General features: G+C 47.1%; 1 protein-coding gene across 1 annotated transcript in view; it reads right to left on the reverse strand.

Moving 5' to 3' along the window:
• TPMT (thiopurine S-methyltransferase) overlaps positions 1 to 12418 on the reverse strand; it is an 88598-nt gene that overhangs the window by 15338 nt on the left and 60842 nt on the right. The window contains exons 4-6 of the mRNA XM_082259316.1: positions 10934 to 11066; positions 10344 to 10396; positions 7658 to 7732 (exon numbers count right to left, since the gene is read on the reverse strand). Of these exons, the coding sequence (XP_082115442.1) occupies positions 7658 to 7732; positions 10344 to 10396; positions 10934 to 11066 (261 nt within the window). The remainder of the gene's footprint in view (positions 1 to 7657; positions 7733 to 10343; positions 10397 to 10933; positions 11067 to 12418) is intronic.

The raw sequence follows: 12418 nt of genomic DNA on the forward strand, positions 1-12418 counted from the left end.
ATAAGTGTATTTTGATTGGTTTGCGCAAAAGTTATTGCGTTTACTAACTACGGGAAAAATGTATGTAATTTTTATTGTTTTTTTTTAAACTAGTAACGGCGGCAATATGCGTTTTTTTTTTTGCGGGACTGCGACAATACGTCGCTTTGCCTGTAAGCGGCAGAGTGCCGCAGTAAATCTACATGAGGCAGGGCTAAAGTGGTTAAAATAGCGCAGTGGGGGGCAAATCCTTCCGGTCCAGAAGTGGTTAATCTAAACCATTCCATTGAAGCTCTGGCTGCATGTTTAGGGTCGTTGTCCTGCTGGAAGGTGAACACCTCTGCCCCAGTCTCATGTCTTTTGCAGACTCTAAGAGGTTTTGTTCCAAGATTGCCCTGTATTTGGCTCCATCCTACTTCCCATCAACTCTGATCAGCTTCCCTGTCCCTGCTGAAGAAAAGCATCACCACAACATGATGCTTCCACCACCATGTTTCACGGTGGGGATGATGTGTTTAGGGTAATGTGCAGTGCCAAAAGTTAAATTTTGGTCCCATTTGACCAGAGCACCTTCTTCCACATGTTTGCTGTGTCTCTCATATGGCTTCTCTCAAACTGCAAACAGGACTTCTTATGGCTTTCTTTCAACAATGGCTTTCTTTTTGCCACTTTTACAAAAAAGGCCAGATTTGCGGAGTGCACGACTAATAGTTGTCCTGTGGACAGATTCTCCCACCTGAGCCGTGGATCCCTGCAGCTCCTCCAGAGTTACCATGGGCTTCTTGGCTGCTTCTCTGATTTATGTTCTTCTTGCCCGGCCTGTCAGTTTAGGTTTTAAACTTTCCATTTTCAGGAGATTGGTTGAACAGTGCTAGGTGTGATGTTCAAAGCTGGGGATTTTTTTTTTTATAACCTAATCCTGCTTTAAACATCTCCACAACTTTATCCTGACCTGTCTGGTGTGTTCCTTGGCCTTCATGATGCTGTTTGTTAACTAAGGTTCTCTAACAAACCTCTGAGGTCTTCAAAGAACAGCTGCATTTATACTGAGATTAAATTACACACAGGTGGACTATTTACTAATTAGGTGATTTCTGAAGGCAATTGGTTCCCCTAGATTTTAGTTAGGGGTAGGAGAGTAAAGGGGGCCGAATATAAATGCACACCACACTTTTCAGATATTTTTAAACACATTTTGAAAACCATTTATCATTTTTCTTCAACTTCACAATTATGTGCCACTTTGTGTTAGTCCATCACATAAAATCCCAATAAAAACTGGATTTTGTCTTACTGTAAAATCCTTTTCTTTGATGTTCATTGACGGACACAGCTCCTGTCATTCTTGATCATTGGGTTATACTGCCCCCTACAGAAGTAGGACACTAGGCAAAAAAAAATTCTGGCTACACCCATGGGCAGTCCAAGGGGGTATACTCCCTCTCTCTGCTATAGCCACTCAGTTTTGTTACAAGCAGTGTCAGGAGAATGATAACTCCACAGAGGGGTGGGTGCTGTGTCTGTCAATGAACATCAGCAAAATTTACGGTAAGTCAAAAATCTAATTTTCTCTTTCATTCATTGATGGAAACAGCTCCTGTCATTCTTGATCATTGGGACATCCCAAAGCAGTGTCAAACATGAGGGGTGGGAAAAACAGCAAAAAAATCCAAAGGCTAAACACACACATCCAATTTATAAAACTTTTGTAAAAGTATGCACAGACGACCAGGTGGCCCCCTTGCAAACCTGCGTCACTGACGCTTGATGACGGAAGGCCCAGGAGGCACTAAGCGCCCTAGTAGAATGCGCCTTGACAGGGAAAGGAGGAACCTGACCCCTGATGGAATAGGCCTGAACCACCGTCTGTTTGATCCATCTACAAATGGTCGCAGTGGAAGAGGACAACCCTTTGCGAGGTCCATCAATGAGCACAAATAGAGAGTCTGACTTCCTGAAAGACTCCGTAGCTACCAGGTACACCCTTGTTGCCCGGACCACATCCAAGGCATGCAAGACAATTTCCTTTGGAAGTTTAGGCTTGAGACACAGAGAAGGCAACACAATGTCTTCATTCAAATGAAAGTCAGAGATCGCCTTAGGAAGTAATGACAGACAGGGGCGAAGCACCACCTTATCCTTGTGAATCACCAAATAAGGTGGACAGGATAACGCTGCCAGTTCCAACACCCTGTGCACAGAAGTGATAGCCACCAAAAAGGCCACCTTCTGGGACAGCGAAAGCAGGGGAATCTCCCGAATATTTTCAAATGGAGGCTTCTATAGAGCTGAAAGCATCAAATTAAGATCCCAAGGTGGCAACGGAGCCCACACTGGAGGAACCAAATGTCGGACCCCCTAAAGATAAGTACGCACCAGGGAATGTGTGGCCAAATGTCGTTGGAAAAAGACCACCAAGGCCGATACCTGGCTCTTGATGGTACTCAAGGCCAAATTCTGTTCAACCCCCCGTTGAAGGAAGGTTAAGATCCGAGCCACCGAAAAGGAGCGAGGATTAACCCCAAGAGACTCACACCATGCAATGTACAACTTCCACGTACGATGGTAGATCTTCCTAGAAGCAGATTTCTTACCTTTCAACAGGTTAGGAATCCCCAATACAGATAAACCTCTATCCTTCAGCACCTGGTGTTTAACATCCAAGCCGTCAAAGCCAGCGACTGCAAAGAAGGATGGAAGATCGGTCCTTGGGACAGCAGATCCTCCCTGAGACGAAGCTACCAAGGAACGTTGGCGACCAGCCGCACAAGAACGGCGTACCAAGCCCGGCAAGGCCAGTCCGGAGCCACTAAGATAACTGGAATTCCTTCTGCCTCGATCCTACGTAGGAGTCTGGGCAGAAGCTTGAGAGGAGGGCAGGCATAGATCAGACAATACTGACCCCACGGGGCCACCAGTGCATCTGTGGCGTCTGCCAGGGGATCCCTTGACTGAGCCACAAACCTCTGTACCTTCTGTTGAGCTGAGGTACCCCACCGGAGACACAGCCGATGAAACACCTCCAGGTGAAGGGACCACTCCCCTTGGTTCAGCGCCTGCCTACTGAGGTAATCCACCTGCCAATTTTCCACCCCGGGAACGTGTACGGCGGAGAGGGCTGGAATGAACCGTTCTGCCCACCTTAGAATGCCAGCTATCTCCAGGGCTGCCAGGGCTTTTCTTGTGCCCCCTTGGTGATTGACATAAGCCAAGGCCGTGGCATTGTCTGATTGAATGCGCACTTGGCATCCCTGAAGACGATCTGTCCAATGATCCAGACACAGTCTGATCGCTAGGAGTTCCGGTACATTGATCAGTAGTCTGGACTCTTCCACCATCCAGATCCCCTGAGCAGAATGCTTGGGGAGGATGCCTCCCCAGCTGAACAGGCTGGCATCTGTGGTAACCACTGTCCAATACAAGGGGAGGAAGTACTTTCCAAGCCGAAGCACCGGAGAGCGAAGCCACCATATCAGGGACTCCTTTGTTCCCTGACTCAGCCGGATCTGTTTGTCCAGAGACTGCGGAGTCTTGTCCCATTTGGTCAGAATCTCCCTTTGCAGGGACCTCATATGGAACTGTGCAAACGGAACCGCCTCGAAGCACCCGCATGCAAGTCCAGAGGGATGTTGTTGGACAGCAGGAGGCAAATTTCAGCCTGCAATTTCTGAAGTTTGTCCAGCGGAAGGAGCACTCTGGCTAAGGCCAAGTCCAGAGTCAGTCCAGCTTCATGGAAGGAACCAGGGCAGACTTCTGAAAATTCCGAATCCAGCTGAACTCCCGCAGAGTTGGTATTGTGATCTCCAGGTTCTCCACCAGAGATGAAGGAGATCATCCCAGTACCGCGATCTCCCGTTGGGGTAGCAAGGCTAGCACCGGAGCCAACACTTTTGTGAAGACCCGAGGAGCGGAGGCGGGTAACGCCACAAACTGATAATGCTCGTCTCCCACAGCAAAGCGGAGAAAATGCTGGTGACTTCTGTACCTGCACAAAGCAGTTTAGCGCCTTGAGGTCCAAGATTGGACGCACTTTGCCTTCCTTCCTGGGAACTATGAACAGGTTTGAGTAAAAACCCTGAAATGTTCCGAAGAAGGAACTGGGACAATCACCCCTTGAAGGAACAGGTCTTGTACCGCCTGAAACAGACCCTGTAACCGGTCTGTGGACAGGCGCAGGTCGGAAGGAAAAACCTTGCCGGGGGACAAGAGCGAAACTTGATCTTGTAGCCAAACCAAATTACTTAGTGGACCCACTTTTCATGCACCAGGGAAGTCCACGCCTTGTCAACGGGTCTGGAGAAGTTTGCTTTTGGCTTGCAAGACCAGGTTTATTTGGATCTGCCAGAGGAGGCCTTGAAAGGCTTCGAGCCATTGCCAGTCGACCCTGAGGGATGAAAAAACGTATGAGCCGAGAAGGAAGGTCCACGTCTACAATGAGGTTCCTTGCCCTTAGTGGCCTGTGGAACAAAGGTACTTTTCCCCCCTGTGAGACCTTTCATGATGTCATCCAGGGTAGCTCCAAACAGAAGATCTCTTTGAAAGGGGAGATCAGTCGAGGCTTTTTTTTTAGAAGTCTGGTCCACAGACCAGCATCTGAGCCAAAAGACTTGCCAAAGGACCACGGCCAAAAAAGAAAGGCGAGCCATCAGGGGAGCCGCATCCAAAGAGGCATCACTGATGACCAGCTGGTCCAGGGGCTGCAGTTTGCCAGCTCAGCAAAAGCAGGAGGAGGGAGCTCCAGGTCATGGCGAAGGAGCTTAGTCCATTCGGTCAGAGTTTGCGTCACTAGGGCAAAGGTAAATACCAGCCTCATTGCCGGACCAGCTAAGGTGTACATAATGCGGGCCACAGCCTCCGCCTTCCGGTCAGCCGGATCCTTAAAGACCGGGGACTCTTTCACCAGAATCATGGGTGCCTTGTTTAATCTAGAAACCGGAGGGTCCACCACCGGTGGCACAGTCCACTTCTTAAGAAGGGACTCCTCATAGGGGTAACGCCTGTTAAAGCGCTTAGGAACCCCACGTGGACGCTTTGGTTGTCCCCACTCTTTAGTGACAATTCTTTCAATATAGGTGGGGAAAGGAAACACCTTTGCCACTCTGAATGGCTTACGAGTGCCGAAAGGGTACCTGCGCCTCCGTCGCAGCTTCAGCTGCGTCCTCCATCTTCAGGGTCTCACGCACAGATACAATCAGTGCATCTAACAGCGCCTTTTCGTGCATGATCGCAGACGTGGAAGAATTATCCTCATTATCAGAGGATTACAGGCACGTAGTCGCAGACCCAGAAGGGTGGCCCACGTCCGCGGCGGCTGAATCAGATTCAGGATCTGATGAGACTTATGAGGCAGGGGAAGGCGGTGGGCGCATTTTGCTAGCCCGTCGCCCGCAAGCCGCCTCCACCTGGGACACAAGGGGCCCCAGGACCGCCGTCAGTGCATGGATGGATGATTGGGACCCGGAGGGCCACGCAGCCTCAGAGAGGGGATCAGGTGGGGAAGCATGCTCCAAAGACTCCATGAGTTACCAGGGGTCCCCACAAAAAGGTGTAACACACTGCTACAGGACAACCCCCACCGCTCTGGCAGCACCACCCAGTTGCCATGCACAAGGCACAGAGCGATCCTCAGCTGAAAGGGAGAGGACCCCACCAGACTCACCACCTGCCGACACAGTCACCTGCAATCACCAGGAGAATCTGCACTACACATGCGGCGACCAGGAAGCTAAATGATCCAGGAGTCAGCACCAGGGGATAAGGAGGGGCTCCCACTGCCAAAATCGCTGCCCACAGGGCTCCACTGTCATGGCTGCCGCTATTTGCAATGGCAAACCACAAGAAAATGGCAGCTGGATTACACAAACATGGCCTGCGGTGTAAAGAAACACAAAAGCTACAACAAAATGGCGGCACATAGGGACCCAGAATTGGGAGACAGGGCCTCAGGACATCAAGACAGGATGGGGGGCTCTGGCAGGAGCCCCCACCAGGTACAACCCCCCCCCCCGCACAATCGATCATTCGGTCGCTGGTGGCGCACCCCCCCCCCCCGGCCCCATGGCCATTAGCGCCCTGCCCCCACCCCAGGAAAGTGGCCAGACCACCCAAAAAAATACATCCCCAGCGTATGTGGAGGGGAGTGGGGCAGGATGTTGGACTTGGCAAGGGGGGCGGTGCTTGCGAGAAGGAGAGGAACCCGGGAGTCTGGCCGTCCCAAGGAAGAGCCACGTCCATCCCAAAACCCTCCAGGGGTAGAGGGGGAATAACTACTCACCATACCAGGAGACAGGCGGGCACCACTCCAGACAGATCCTCCTCTGCATCGAAATGGGGGGGGGGGGGGGGCTGTCGGCCAGGAGGAACGCTGCTACTCAGACCGAGACCAGGTCATATGCGACCTTGCGATACGTTTAATTTGCAGGGCCAGCCCCCGTCCATTGGGGCTAGGTCGCGGTCGACCTAGCGCGGAGCTGAGGCCTGGCGTGCTCGCTGACCAGACTGGGGTGACCACTGGATCTAGATTATTCAGTCCGGCAGTCAATAGTGGATCTTACAGGAAAAATCCAACAGGAAAAAATTGTCTATCTCAAAAGATTTTGCCAGGACTAAAGATCCCAGCAAGGAACTAGGTCCTTACTCCTGACTAGGCAGAAAAAAAACTATAGACTATAGCAGAGATAGGGAGTATACCCCCTGGGACTGCCCATGGGTGTAGCCTGAATTTTTTTTCTGCCTAGTGTCCTACTTCTGGAGGGGGTAGGATAACCCAATGGTCAATAATGACAGAAGTTGTGTCTGTCAATGAACGAAAGAGAAAATACATTTACGTTTTTGGCTGTAACATGACAAAATGTGGAAAATGTCAAGGGGTATGAAAACATTTTCAAGGTGCTGTAGTTTTGATAGGTACCTAGCGCCGTGGCACCCGAGCGGAAGTTCTCCTCTCCCCCTCCCTCCCTGCAATCTTCTGGGACATGTCACAGGTCCCAGAAGATTGCGGAGGTGCAGCGTGATACGCACATGCGCAGTGAGCACCTGGCTGTGAAGCCGCAAGCTGTCACAGCTGGGTGCCCACACTTGTGATGCCGGCGCCGGGAAGAGCCAGGGGAGAGAACCAAGGGGCCGGGAGGCCGCACCGCTGGATCGTGTGACAGGTAAGTGTGTTTATTAAAAGTCAGCAGCGACACTTTTTGTAGCTGCTGACTTTTAGCAAACACAAAAATGACGGGAACACCACTTTAAATGTAAAGAACCTTCCATGTGTAGCTCCCCGCCCCCAGCTCCCCCCCCCCTATACTTATCTGAGCCCAATCTCAATTCATCGTTGTGCATGAGAGCAGCGGTTCTCTCCGCTCTCTTCCTTCATCATAGGCTCAGAGACAGCAGCGGGAGCAATTGGCTCCTGTTGCTGTCGATCACAGTCAGTAAGCAGAAAGTGGGGCTGAGTCACGCTCTGTGTGTCTGCTTTACTACTTTGTCCAGAATGCAGACACACTAAGACAGAAAAATGTAGTAATGGGCAGGATCACTAGGTGAAATAAAGGAAAAAAAGGTCTAAAAAAAGGAAAACTAATGCAGCCATCACATCTAAGGATTGCTTAGCTTAAATATACTGCATTTTTGTTATGGGGTTTAATACTGCTTTAAGTAATTAGAATAACTTATTACTATTACAGACCGTTCTCTGTCACATGGGTTAACAGCAACCAGTGCCCCTCTGTCCCATATTCCATCAATCCGTCCAATGATTGAGCTGAAAAACACAAAACAAAATCATAGTAATCCAAAGTTAAATCAGTTTTTTTACTGAAAATTGTTTCTTGCTGGCCATTAGATGATACTGCAGTACAACTATGCAAATGGAGAAAGAACTGATGTTTTTTGTCCCTTTGTCACGATCCAAACACACCTATAGGATTGGCTCTTTACACTCGGACTGTCGGGTTTATGATGGAGTGTAGACTTTGAATCCAGACCCATACATTACGGGCTTTAGCCTATCAATCCGAGTGGTCATCCTGCTGAATTCTCCGTATTTTGCCTATGAGTGCCATACCCTGCTGCAACTCTTCTATTGCTCTGACACATATCCTCCTTTTCTGCTCATTTGCTGCTCTCTCGGTCCCTGCTGCTCTGACTGATATATACAGCTCACTGGCCACTTATACTGTTACTACATATGATAAGTTTATGACGCTCCGGTCCATGGTTAAAACTGCTGCATTGACATTCGCTGATTTTCCACTGCTGCTTAAATATTTTTTCGTGCTACAGCTGCCGTACTTAGCTTTATGACTCGTTAATTACCTCTCATCAGATGGACACCTGTTGTCTAGCAGCCCAGTCCATCCAGAGGTCTCCAAACTATGGCCCTCCAGTTGTTCAGGAACTAAAATTCCCATCATGCCTAGTCATGTCTGTGAATGTCAGAGTTTTACAATGTCTCATGGGACGTGTAGTTCCGCAACAGCTGGAGGGCCATAGTTTGGAGATCCCTGGTAGACCTTCACTACTCTGGGCTGTGCCTGAATTACTGCTTCATTATATGCATCCAGCAGGTTTAGTGTCCATGATATGCTATTGTTTGGCGCGCATCCACTGACTCATTTCAATGCATCAGCATCTTTAGAACACTGATTACCTATATTTTTGTTGGCCATACTCATTGATCTGGATTTGTTCTATACTTGCTGCACCATTCAAGGAGTCATTATTGGTGAATTCCATACACTTTTTATTGGAATATTGCTTATTGCTTTACCAACATTTATGATTTGATTTCCTGTGTATGTGAGCGTGTGGCGTTTGGTGCACCGTATGGTCTTTTGTTTTCAAGACAACGTTGTCTTTTTAATGGTGATAGTGGGAAGGTGTTTTGTTTTACATAATTTCTCTACATGTTGCATCTACTTATATTGTATTTAAAATAAAATTTGATACTTTTTGCTACACTTATTTTAGGTTGATTTAAAATCTTTTTTTTTAAACCATTCCTAGGTGGCTAATCAGATATGGTGCTTTAGGCTACTCTTTCTATTTGCCTATTTTTTTCTGTATTTTTTGCCATAGAGTCCCACTCTTTAATCTACTGTATATTTAAGAGTGAGTGGGTAGGTTACAAGAGGGTGTTCACTACATCCTAATTTATTAGCCTTCCCATTTTTCTTTTTTCCTAGTTAAAGGCAGAAATAACATGTAAACGTCTCGTCTAACATATGTAAATTTTACTGATCGGAAATGGTTAATACCAGCTGCAGCCATGATCCTGGCATATTTTTTTTCAGCCAGGGATCTTCTGTCATGTAAAAGTGATCCAGCTGGCTCCACCCCCCCCCCCCCCAACCAATGTCCGCAGTGCTTCCCGGGCTCTCCCTTTCCTGCTCAGCTGTCAGATATGCTTACTGCACAGGAGTTTTAGAAACATCCGTTCCCCGATCTCCTTTATAGTAAATAAAGATGGAAGTGATGGGGATTTAGTCACTTCCAGTTTCAGGCCCATCTTTCCCTGGTTTGAACAGCTGCTTTGGAGGGCAGTGGAGACATCAGGGTTCCTTTAGACCCCTGATGTCTCCTTGAAGAGGACCTGTCACCTGCCCAAATCTTTTACAAATAAAAGAAAACATTTTAAAGTACTCCTGTCCCCTTGTGCACACATGCAAACGCAAATGTGCACGTACGCCTGGCAAGTGTATGTAAGCAGTAGTTGCACTACAAATTAGAGGTATCAATGCAGATGTCAGAGAAGGAGCAATAATTCTAGGGCCCTAACTTAACTCTTAACTGATAAGCTATGAAGGCTTTTAAAGTGCCACCTATGGACAGTTTTAGATACCATTGTGTGTTGCCATTTCACAGGCATGCACAAATCTTTACGCTTGGCATCTATTACTTGATACAACGTCATCATTTAGATTTTACAAAAAAAAAACGGTATGTAAAAAATCTGAGAATTACACCAGACAGCTAGTAGTGTATTTGTGAAGACTCTTAAATAAAATTAATGCACTTTATACTATTGCAAACATTTTTTTAATGCTCTAAAAATATTAATTTTTAAAACAAAAAAGTATTCCGCTGTCACAAGCCTGCGCAGCCTCTTTTTCAATCCCTCTTACCCATTGTGGTGGGGTATGTCTCAACACAATCTTTTCTCAATAAGGCCCCTTTCACACATACGGTCCGATCAGATCCGCCAGGCAGTCCATTCTCATCCGATTCCCCCATAGAGGACAGCGGGGATCTGACAGCTCCGTCTCCACACACAGAGCACAATTAAGAAAGCATTTTTGACAATATTAAAGTGCTACATGAGAGAAACAAAAATATAACGACTGAGGAAAAAACATAATAAAATTTACACTTACGCAGAAATGTCAAATATGTTACAGCAGTACAGTGAAATGTTTCCAGAAGTGCTCTGCAAATAGTTAAAAACAGAAACATTCATTAATGTATATGAAATATAAACATCTAATATACACAGAGCCCTCTACTAAACAGAAGCAGTAAAGGAAATGCAATAACATATACAACATTACTTGCAATGTACACTGCTGAACAGGAATAGGATTATTTCTTAACAGATAGTAATGGAGTGTCAGTACAGATGCTGAAGCAATATGTTCTGCCCAGTACAGTAATTGGAAATCGTAATTTGAAATAAAAGCTGTAGAATAGACATAGACATCTTCCAGCGCTCTAAAAAGTTTCTGTTTAAGCAGCCATATTCAAACAGTAAACATATGACGTGTTCCAAGTGGAAGAAAGCAATACTACATATTAATGGCAGCCAGTCCATCCAGATACCAATACCAGATCATTTTTCAAGAAATAATTGTTTGCTTGCTTTTCGAGGGACACATACTGTATATAAGGATTATTCAGCAACTAATAATACTAATCGCAACAAAAGAAACAATGATACCACATAATAGAGCCATACATTTGGGCTAACCTTGAAAACTTTTGCCCCGGGTATCTCTGCTACTGGTTCTTCAACATAGGGAACATTTTGCTCTTCAAAAAATTCCTTTAATCCCACTTCAGCGACATCAACCCCAACAATGTTATGTCCCATATCGGCCAACCTGTGATTAACCAAGGTTTTATTATGTTGAAAAAAAAAAATGGTCCCACACATTTTCATACAAACAAGAATACTGGGCATTTCTTAGCAATGGGCGATAGATCTTTTAGTGTTTTATTATTGCAGACAGTGTATCAAGAAATTCATGATTTTACCTGTGGAAAATCTGATTGAATACTCCTATACAGACAACTTTAGTATCCTTAACAACATCTATGTAATATCGTTTTTGTAAAACCCGGTTCACACTGGTGTGACATGTGCTCTGACTTTGAGTGCATGTCACATGACTTTTCCAATTCAATGTTTCCCTATGAGAGCCTTCTTAACTGATCCGATGCAAGTTGGTCTGACCTTTAATAAGGTTCCTATACTACTTTGGTTCAACTTGGGTGTTATTTCAGCCCATAGAATATAATGGAAGCCCCATCCAAGTCAGACCATCATCTTAACTCATCCGACTTGTTACAAGCGACGTGCTCAGAGGTCAAATTTCCCAGAAAACCCCCTGCTCCTGTAGCCCTGTCTGTTGTAGTGAGTGCAATGTTAGCAATGCAAAACTTATTGAAAACAAATATGGTGTGACACCACCCCCCCTCCCCAAATTCATACTAGGCTCTTTTGGGTCTGGTATGGATCTTGAGGAAAACCCCACACCAAAAGGCAAAAAAAATATTTAAAAAAATAAATATGGTGCGGCCCCCCAAAATCTATTACAGCCCCTTATCCGAGCATGCACCTGGCAGGTCAGGAAAGGGGGGAGGAACAAGCGAGTGCCCCCCCCAACCTCCCCTCTGAATCATATCAGGCCTCATGCCAGTACCCACAAGCACCTTGTCCCCACGTTGACTGGGACAAAAGCCTCTTCCCCACAACCCTGGGGTGGGGCAGTGGTTGTGGGGGTCTGCAGGCAGGGGGATCCCAAAACCTGTCCCCCCCCCTATATGAAGGAGTATGGGTTTCATAGTATAGTGTAAAAAAACAGGAGGCAGTTTTTGACAAGTGGGGGGCCATGCTGTTTTTTTAATTTTGGAGTGGGGTTTCCCCTCAAAATCCATTCCAGACCCAAAGGCTTCTTTCACACGGTCCGCCTCCGCAGGCGGATCCGTGTTGCTCAGCGGGGATCGATCCGCGATCCCCGCTGAGCCGGGCGGATGACAGCTCCGTCTCCGCTTGCAGAGCGGAGAGGGAGGTGTCTCAGCACCCGCTGCCCTCTATGGGGGATCGGAGGAGAGCGGACCGCTTGTCCGCTCTCATCAGATCCGCTCCGCTCCGATTACTGAACGGATGGAAAAATAGGGTTTCCATCCGGCCAGATTTCAGCACAGGATCGGATGCGGATGGCAGCGGGTG

Source organism: Pelophylax lessonae (genome assembly GCF_965119305.1).
Source record: "Pelophylax lessonae genome assembly, chromosome: 5".
In the NCBI taxonomy this organism is placed as follows: Eukaryota; Metazoa; Chordata; class Amphibia; order Anura; family Ranidae; genus Pelophylax; species Pelophylax lessonae.